The sequence below is a fragment of the Argentina silus genome (assembly GCF_951799395.1).
Source record: "Argentina silus genome assembly, chromosome: 22".
NCBI lineage: Eukaryota > Metazoa > Chordata > Actinopteri > Argentiniformes > Argentinidae > Argentina > Argentina silus.
In genome coordinates, this window is record NC_139676.1 from 13,240,740 (window position 1) to 13,250,591 (window position 9,852).

General features: G+C 44.0%; 1 protein-coding gene across 1 annotated transcript; it reads left to right on the forward strand.

Moving 5' to 3' along the window:
- Positions 1 to 361: 361 nt before the first annotated feature.
- On the forward strand, positions 362 to 9,164 carry utp6 (UTP6 small subunit processome component). The gene is made up of 19 exons (XM_083693771.1): positions 362 to 596; positions 1,125 to 1,209; positions 1,319 to 1,360; positions 1,462 to 1,554; positions 1,708 to 1,755; positions 1,852 to 1,915; positions 2,116 to 2,234; positions 2,378 to 2,455; positions 2,579 to 2,660; positions 2,853 to 2,934; positions 3,259 to 3,437; positions 3,541 to 3,620; positions 3,877 to 3,954; positions 4,368 to 4,547; positions 5,174 to 5,254; positions 5,872 to 5,981; positions 6,141 to 6,207; positions 6,417 to 6,489; positions 6,729 to 9,164. The coding sequence occupies exons 1-19, from the start codon at positions 505 to 507 to the stop codon at positions 6,881 to 6,883; spliced, it is 1,788 nt and encodes a 595-aa protein (XP_083549897.1). The 5' UTR covers positions 362 to 504; the 3' UTR covers positions 6,884 to 9,164.
- The last annotated feature ends 688 nt before the right edge of the window (positions 9,165 to 9,852 follow it).

The following is a 9,852-nucleotide window of genomic DNA, read 5'->3' on the forward strand; positions in this document are numbered from 1 at the left end:
GTGATGACAATCGAAGTGAATGATGAATGTGATGAAGATGATGTTAATGGTGATGATAAGAAGTGTTATGAATGATCAATTTATAAAACTACAACTAGTGTGTTTCAAGCTGCATTTGTCATAGTAAGAGCAATATTTGTCATTTCCTTTTTCGTTGCATATATACGTGTCTAATCATAAGTAGAGCGATATGCATTTTAACATAAGCACTTGCCTGTACTGAAAATACATAATTTGTCATTTTTTATTCATCTATGTGGTACCCTTCTGTTATAATAAATCCGCATAAAAAAAAACCATTGACATCTTTGTTGATGTTTCCACACGGAATAAGTTGAAAGACGGAACCGGAAATCCAGCAATCACAACTTCCACACGTGTGGAGGATGAGATTCAGCGTACTTCATTTACTATTTAGCTACTTATCAGACATTTTGAGGTAAAATAATAACATTAATCAGAACAGTCATTCAAAGTTGAAGCAACACGACTTTGAAGTAAACGATGGCTGAGGTCGTCCAGCAGCGGATAGAGGACCGAATCCCTGAGTTGGAACAGTTGGAGAGAGTGGGACTGTTCACCAAAAAAGAAGTCAAGTAAGAACTGCATGGTCACAAACTCATCTTCGTTTTGGAAATTAGCTTCGTCCGATGTGCGTATCACTTAACCATTTTGACATCTCCCTGACAGGATTGGGGGTTAATGTCATTTCAATTTAGTCAAGTCAGGACCAAACAATCATGTCTTTGGATCATGGATTTTTTTACATAGACAAATGTCGAAAAGTACTTAACAACAAAAGCAATACTAAACAATAAATACAATACAAACAATATGATCCAACACCAAACCACAGACCCCCCAAAAAGTAAGCCAAAGAAAAAACTCCCAAGAGGGGAGAAAAATAGAGGGCACAGTGTCAAGGAAAAACTCTCTCGGAGGAAGAAACCTTGATCAGGTGCTGAACAGTAAACAAATGTGCACTCGGGAGATGAACTGATATCAATAAGAATTTTTAAACGGTCTTTCAATTCACATCCTGGTAATGAAATGACGCGGTCTGAAGTGACAGCAGCTGAATGTAGAAGAATAATGAAGCCACTTGTGTCTCACTCACTTTGCAGATGCGTGCTCAAGAGAGCGACTGCTTTGGAATACAAGCTGCATCGTCTGATTCTAAAAAAAGAAGACTTCATTGCGTACATTCAGGTGAGTGCTTAATACCTTGCCGAGAGTTTCTGTAAGAACGCTATTTCAATAAATACCTTTGAATAGAAGGTGAAGATGATTAATCAATGCGTTCTCTTTGTTATTGTAGTATGAAATCAACGTCTTGGAGCTGATAAAGAAGAGAAGATCAGTAAGTTGTTAATATGTCCTGAAATAACTAACACACAGCTCCGACTATCAGCAAACTCTCTTGTTATCTGTTCTTATTTGTTCAACGTTTGTACATTTCAGCACATTGGCTACCACTTCAAAAGAGAGGAGATAGAGTTTGTCATTGTCCAGAGAATAAACAAAGTTTTCAGAAGGTCCACAAACAAATGGAAGGTACAGTACTGTACAAACACAGTCTGATATAGTAAATAATGATCCATTGCACGTACGGTATATAAAGTTGTATTTTTCAAGTTGAATCAGTTCTGTGATGCATAGGAATCACCATGGGGGAGCTCTCATTCACAACAACTTCTCCTTTTACAGGATGACGTGCAACTGTGGCTCTCTCACGTAGCTTTCTGTAAGAAATGGGTATGTATTGTACTAACTCTTTTGTATGCCGGTGATAATTGTTGAATGTTGTCCTCAATGTTGAAAATGTTCCTTCTTCTCCATCTCTGCCAACAGAACACTAAGGGTCAACTCAGCAAGGTCTTCTCCTCCATGATCGCCATCCACCCTGACAAGCCAGGTAGGTCTTACATCATTTATGCACACTTTGTGTCCCCTTTGACACCTCGTTTGGGTAGATGGGATCGGGAGCTGGAATCACTCCCTCATGTCTCTCTCTCTCTCTCTCTCTCTCTCTCTCTCTCTCTCTCTCTCTCTCTCTCTCTCTCTCTCTCTCTCTCTCTCTCTCTCTCTCTCTCTCTTCCATCCCCCCTTCTCCAGCCTTGTGGATCATGGCTGCCAAGTGTGAGATGGAGGACAGGGACTCATCGGAGAGCGCCAGACACCTTTTCCTGCGGGCTCTTCGTTTTCATCCGGAGAACAAGAAGGTCTACCAGGAGGTGAGGAGGAGGAGGAGGACTGATGAGTTGCGAGTCAACGTCGGTTTCGATGCTAAGATTGTAGGTTTGATAAAGTGTCAGTTGGCTGTGGTGGAGGCCCTGCTCACAGCCCCTCTGGTGTTTGTGTGCGTCTGTCCTGGTAGTATTTCCGTATGGAGCTGTTGCACGCTGAGAAACTGAGGAAGCAGCAGAAGGAGCTGGAACAGGCTAAGATGGACATGGTGAGTTCACACACACACACACACACACACACACACACACACACACACACACACACACACGCACAGGAGTTTGTTTGCTCTTTTTTTGTACTGGAACTCTAATCGTCCTCTTCCACCCCACAGGGCGAGTACGAGTTCTCTCCTGAGATCTTGAGTGGGAAACTGGCTGAGGTGGTTTACAGGGACGCCACCCAGAAAATACAAGGTGAGCTATTCTCCACCACACTGTTGTAGTCAGACCTGGGTCACACACAATGTCAAACACACACACACTCAATTTGACCCAATACTTGTTATTTGACTCACTCGTCTGGTTAGAGTCTTCAACGTGTTGAGGTTGGCTGTGAAATTAGAGTATGTTTGAGATGTTGATGGTTTTTCTCTCCGCTGTTCTCAGGGGCTGATTTCATCCTGTGTCTTCTGAACATCGCCGCCATCTTTGACTTCACTGAAGAACTGCAGGAGACCATTCTCCAAGAGTAAGACTGCCCTTGTCCTTGTTTGTCAGTGTTAGCTGATCCCATCAGACAGTGTGGCATTGAACACGCACTTGACAGTGCCAGCTGGTGTACATGTACTGCATATCTACACGGTTAGATTCCTGTCTCAGGCACCCATATTATATAGCGTTCACATTGTATCTGCATCTCTCACTCTCTCTCTCACACTCACTCTCTCTCTCTCTCACACTCACTCTCTCTCTTTCACAATCTCTCTCTCACACTCACTCTCTCTCTCTCTCACACTCACTCTCACAATCACTCACTCTCTCTCACTCACCATGCCGTGTGTTCTGTCCCCAGCGTGCAGAGCAGGTACACAGACGACTCAGTGACGTGGGACTTCATGGCCAAACGAGAGCTGGCGGCGCCGGTTCTGGGGGAGGAGGTCCAGAGCGCCAAGGGGCGGGCCTCAGACACCGCCAGGAGAGAGGAGCGCTGCTACCAGGTCTATGAGGAGGGCCTCAAGACCCTCAACACAGGTACACACACACCACTAACACTCGCAGTGTGACTAAGACCTGTAAGAAGAGTCTCAGTGTTTTACATTGACATTTACATGAAGCGGTCTGCACTGTGTTCCAGAGCCCATGTGGACGTGCTACGTGAGCTTCTGCTTGGAGAGGTTCAAAAGGAAAACCAATTTCCAAGAGCTGAAGGAGAAGGTAAGATCTGGCCCCTGGTCTGAGCATTGGTTACTTTGTCTTACGATGACTGTAGGATAGATGATTCACTTACTTACAACAAATACATTTTTGTTTAAGTTGCTTTGGATAAAGGCGTCTGCTAAATGCCATAAATGTAAATGTAAGCATCTCTGTGGATTAAAACATCAATAGCTGTGTGGGTCGTTTTGTGTCATAATGGAGATGAGGTCTGAGTCTGTGTGTGTGTGTGTGTGTGTGTATGTGTGTCCCACAGAGGCAGGAGAGGCTGCTGGCAGTACTTCAGCGTGCTCACGATGCCTCACTTCTGACGGAGGGCTTTTACAAGAGCTGGGTAAGAGAAACAGATGACACGTGGTCCTCTGTGGCTCAGTTGGTAGGGCATGGCGCTGACAACGCTTAGGTTGGGGGTTTGATTCCCGCTGGGACCATATATACTGAAAAATGTATGTATGCACTCACTGCAATGTAAGTCGCTTTGGATAAAAGCGTCAGCTAAACGGCATCTATAAATGGGCAATGACTCGGGGGGGGGAGGGGGGGGGGGGGTGGTTTAGAACAGCGCATTTGCTTCCTCTCTGTATCAAGGCAATTATATTATTAACTACATTATATATTATATACAACAGATGAAAACAAACGTTAAAAGAGCAGGAGTGTTTTGGGTTGTGTAACATGACTCATAACTGTCTGTCTGTCTGTCTGTCTGTCTGTCTGTCTGTCTGTCTGTCTGTCCTCTCCGTGCAGCTACAGGTCCTGCTGTCGACAGGCAACGGAGAAGGGGCTGTCCAAGTTGCCATGGCAGCCACCCAGCGCTACAGCCAATCGGTGGCCGTGTGGAGCCTGAGCCTTCAGACGATGGTGCAGATGGGGAGCGATGCTACGGGCAAGCTATTCCAGGCAGCACTCACGCACGTGAATCCCAAGGTAACACACACACACACACACACACACACACACACGTTACCAGTGCTGTGTGAAAGTGGGGCAGTGCCCTGGCCTAATTATCTCTCCTTCGACATATTAATTCCATTTGAAGAGTGACTTTCTGTTCAAACTCAGTCAGGCCCAGTGCTACCCTGCATACGAGAGACATTAATCGAAGGTCAGTTTTGAATATTCCCCCCCCTAATGAGAGAAATATAGCATATTTAAATATAAATATACCTTGAAAGAAATATAGCATTTCCAAACACTTGTTTTGGTCCGGAAAAAGTGCTTTCTAAAATGGAGTGTCCTACCCGACACTGGGTTGACAGGGGTGTTCTAGGGGAGGGTTCAGGGGCCAGGGGTGTTCTAGGGGAGGGGCCAGGGGTGTTCACGGGGAGTAGACTCACTGATTTCCACCTTTCTGTCTCTGGTGGCTGCGTCTTCGAATTGTACGTGCATGCAGAAACACAGCAGCAAATGTCCGACACTTTAAACAATCCTTTACTGTACATAATGGGAGAGAAGGTTTTTGTAAAAGGAGATGGTGGATCTGAATTTGTCTAATTGGTTTTCTGTGCTACATTGCGCCTTACTGATCACGACCCTGGTCTTGTCTTTGGCAGGAGAGTCTTCCATTGTGGCAGATACAGGTGGAGTGGAGTATGGTGTCACAGAAGCCAGAGGAGACTGAGGCCTTGTTTCAGGTACTGTAGCAGACAACACAACCTTTCACCTGAAATGAGCCTGTGACCTTTCAATGCAACACACTAAATATACAGTACCAGTGAAAAGTTTGGACACACCTTCTCATTCAATGTTTTTGTAAATTTTTTAAAAATTATTTTCTACATCATAGGTTAATATTGAAGACATCAAAACTATGAAGGAACACACATGGAATTATGTAGTAAACAAAAAAAGTGTTAAGCAAACCAGAATATGGTTTATATTTTAGAAGTAGCCACCTTTTTGCTTTGATGACAGCTTTGCACACTCTTGGCAAGGTGTGTCCAAACTTTTCACTGGTACGGTATATATATATATATATGCGCCATTTAGCTGACGCTTTTATCCAAAGCGACTTACATTATATATCCCAGCGGGAATGAAACCCACAACCTAAGCGTTGTTAGCACCATGCCACAGAGGACCACACACATTAACTGCCCTCCATTGTGTCATGGTGCAGAAGCAGGTAGTTTGTCAAAACCTTATTGGCTCACAACCTGCTCAGGAGCCATATCAATTCTCACTGTGTTGTCTGACTTGTATAAATAAAAAAATCCTTATAACAAATGCCTTGTTCTTCCTCCGTCCTCAGAAAGGTCTACAGTCCACGGTACCTGCTGTTTCCATGGAGATGAAGGAGAAGTACCTTGACTGGTCTTACAGGGCCGGTGGCTACAAGAAAGCCACAAAGTCCTTCACGAGGTACTAACTATATCGATTTTTTTGTAATTGCTGAATTATTAATGAATACTAAATAATGAATATGACCCCAAAAGAATTTCTTTTGTACAATCGGCATTAATGATGAAAGAGAGAGATGAGCCGTATTAGCATACTGACAGTTGAGTTTTGATTTTTCAGTCTGCGTGAAAACCGTCCGTTCTCCAAGGAGTTTTTCACCAGGATGATCCAGATTGAGAAGGAACAAGTAAGTCAGTCTGCCGAGTCTCAATGTACAGTATTAGCAAACAAGAACCGGATGCATGTAGCAACGCATGATGTCAAACTACCCCTTTGTTCAACAACACTGGCTTAATGAATGCACACAATATTACATTTATAGAGTTTTGAACCGTCTGTTGGTCCTCCTGTTAGGGTGGTGCAGGTGCAGACTGGACTGATGTGTTGTTCTTTCAGGAGAGTCCCAAGATGAACAACCTGAGAGACTACTATGAAAGAGCCATCAGAGATTTCGGCTCCTCAGATGAAGGTGAGAGAAAGAGAGAGATGTAAAAACATTAAAAGCAGCACAATTCAAATAAGCAAAACAGGTCCTCAATGCCCTCGGGGATGACTGAACAAGAATCACATTGTTAATCACATGGTTAAGAGTTCCTTTCGGTGTGGCTACACACAGAATTGTCAATGTCAGTTGGTTAAGAGTTCCTTTCACTATGGCTACACAGAATTGTGCAAGTCAGTTGATAAAGACTGTGTTTGTTCCTCCAGACCTGTGGCTGGGTTACATCAAGGTGGAGCTGGGGCCAAAGGGACAGCCTGAGAACTGTGGGAAGATCCACTGGAGGGCCATGAAGCAACTGGAGGGGGAGAGCGTGCAGCGGTTCATTACCCAGCACACCCTACTGCAGACCGGACACATCTAGAACCTCCCTGAACCCAAGAAGTGGGCTGCTCCAACAGACAGGACACATCTAGAACACCTACCAACCCCAGTAGTGGACCTTTCCAACTGTGTCGTGGGGGAAAAAAACAACATATAACAGTTCTGTTATAACTTATCAACTTCTTTTACGGAGGACGACATTATGCAGTTGTTTTGTGTAATGGAGAGTTAGAGTATTGTAATTTTCACTTTTTTTCCATGATGGTGTTTGATACCTAACTTTTAGGAGCATATTATAACTTATATTGTCAAAGGATAACAAACTTAATGCTGTTTTGTCTTATGCACATTTGCAATTTATACTTCCATTCATTTTGTACACAACATGCCAACAAAGTAACTTCTGGAACATGTTTCTTCTTGAAGAGTTGTGTTATTGTTGAACATACACAAGGCCAATGTAGGAATTAAACATTTATTATGCATTTGAAACATTTACCCTGTTGCTGTCAACTTTAAATAAAACTGTCCCAACAGAGTCTGTTTTTGGCTGTTTCCGTATCACTTTGGAGTTGTAGACGTTCACCTCATCAACCAGCGACTCATGGAGTAATACAGTATACGACTGCGAGCCATGAGCCCAGCATTGGGACTGCAGGTCTGAGGACAGACCAACCCCTAGCCCAACATTCTCTACACTGGTCAGTTAATGTGCATTAGATTTAGGGCTAGTTTGTATTCAGTACTTTTGTTAACAACTCAAACATTCATTGTCCTCATCTTACAGTAGGTAATTCTCAGTCATGTTCTAACATATTCCACAGTTTGTATTAGCTGTGACTAATATAATATTCTTTCCTCATCTCTGCATTATCTGTTAAAGAGGACTGAAAACGCCATTTTGTCTTAATAACACCCAGTAGTGTAGAAACACACCAGGGGAGGCTGGTGGAGGTAGAAATCAGAGGACGGGCTCTTTGTAATGCATGGAATGGAATTAAAACACGTTTGACACCATTCTTCATTCCATTCCATGCATTACAATGACCCCGTCTTCTGATTTCTCCACTGAAACACACCTGTTAGACATAAATCTACTGCATTGCAGGTTTAGTATCTGTCAAGGTAATAAAATGTTACGTTGCCATGGTTATAGTTACAGCTTGACTCTCCTTCACATTTGATGGGACAGAAACCAACATTTCAAAACAAGCCTCTCACTGTGTAAGTCCTTCTTGCCACATAAAAAATTAATGAGAGGACAAATATGATTAAATATTGACCATATGAATACTAGTGCACAATATAAGGGTTATACAAAATATCATACCACATCTTTAAAAAAAACTATATCATAAATATCATATCAAGCAGCAAGCTTACATTGCTCATAATATCACCAAATGGCAGAAAGCTTCTTCAAATGACAAAAGCTAAAGCCTTTATGAAACCTAACCATTTATGATTACCCTGTCAAAATGCCAGCACATTCAGGTTGATCCAGTTCTATTTACAGTTTTTGTAAGGACACTTCTAATATACTCTTTCCGGTAGCTCACTTAGTGCAGTAGGTTTTACAGCGGCAGTAATGTAAATCTCATAAGGTAACGAGGAAGAATGCGTTCATGAAGCCTAAGCAAGAAATTATCGTCTTACAACTCGTGTAACATTACAGTAATCAAACTTACTTTAAAGTCCTTGTCATTGGAACACATGATACAGTAACAGCATATACAGTATATAATAATAGTGTTAAAAATGGACATGATGGGACAGGGAATTGTCCTGGTGAATGATTGCTCCCTTCAGAAAAGGTCTCCTCCATCAATGGGAAAATAGAGATAGTCATTGGAGACTCTTGAGGCCAGGTTTCTACATCCAATAAATGAGCCCTCTGTTGAAAATACATTCAATCCCCTGATAGCCTAGCCTACCTACCCCTCCCTCCCTTCCAGTGAGTGCCATGGTTAACCTCCCACACTGGAAGACGTGAACAAGATAGAAAACTCTTCCCAATCAGGGCTTCCAATTATAGAACGTTACAGAGTGGGCAGTCCATCTCCTAGGGGTCCCATCCCGGGACTGATGTCCTGTATGGCTTTGATTCAAGGCATCCCAGTTTGCAGCTTCCCATGAGTCACACAGACGAGAGAGCAATTAGTGGAAACATGAAGAGGGAAATAAACAAAACAGTGTTATTTTATCCCTCTAGACTCTGATTCTGGAAGTGGAACCACATGAGGTGTATTAAGGCAGAAATTGGCCTGTTGGAGGAGAAGCAGTCGGATGTTTCAGTCACCATCCCTTTAGAGAGTCATCATGGACTGGCACCAGAGACTGAGGTGCCTCTGTGGTTTTGGCCTCCCCCAGCCCACCCTGACCCTGTGATACAGAGGACAGGGATTTGAACCGTCCATTCAAGTGTCTAGATATACCTCTTCAGCAAGACGAGCGAGCAAGTCGAGCTAAAGGCCAAAATAGACCAAAAAAACAACAACAACAACGCTGATAACCTAGACTTCCTTTCCCAGCCTCGACCATGTGTCCTGGGGACGTGTTCAACGCAGGACATCTCCATGCCTCCTCCCCCCGACCTCAGGGCTTCCTCAGGCTGTAGGTGAAAAGCCCATCGAGCTAAAGACCAATTACCCCAACAAAAAAACAACAATGCTGATACTCCTCTCTTTTTCCCAGCCTCACCCTCGTGTCCTAGACCCTCGTGTCCTAGATCCTAGACCCTGTCCACAGTCTGCCTCCCTGCGACCCCCCTCCTCCTCAGTGCTTCCTCAGCAGGATGTAGGTGAACAGCACCACCAGCGCCGCGGACAGCAGGCCGATGACACACTGGTGGATGGTGATGACGTTCTCCAGGGCGTGGATGCGCTCCTCCATGGCGCTGGTGTGGATGTAGTCATAGATGGAGGCGCCCACGCTCCACACCGCCCACACGGCGTCCACCACCGCCTTCATGGTGGGAGACACCATCGAGAGGAGGGTCGCCCCGCGCCG

Excerpts from the sequence above, each read along its gene's own strand:
- utp6 (XM_083693771.1), top strand. The coding sequence starts at position 505 with ATGGCTGAGGTCGTCCAGCAGCGGATAGAGGACCGAATCCCTGAGTTG. Across the intron at positions 2,661-2,852 it reads CGCCACCCAGAAAATACAAG|GGGCTGATTTCATCCTGTGT; the intron begins GTGAGCTATTCT and ends CGCTGTTCTCAG. Across the intron at positions 6,490-6,728 it reads TTTCGGCTCCTCAGATGAAG|ACCTGTGGCTGGGTTACATC; the intron begins GTGAGAGAAAGA and ends TTGTTCCTCCAG.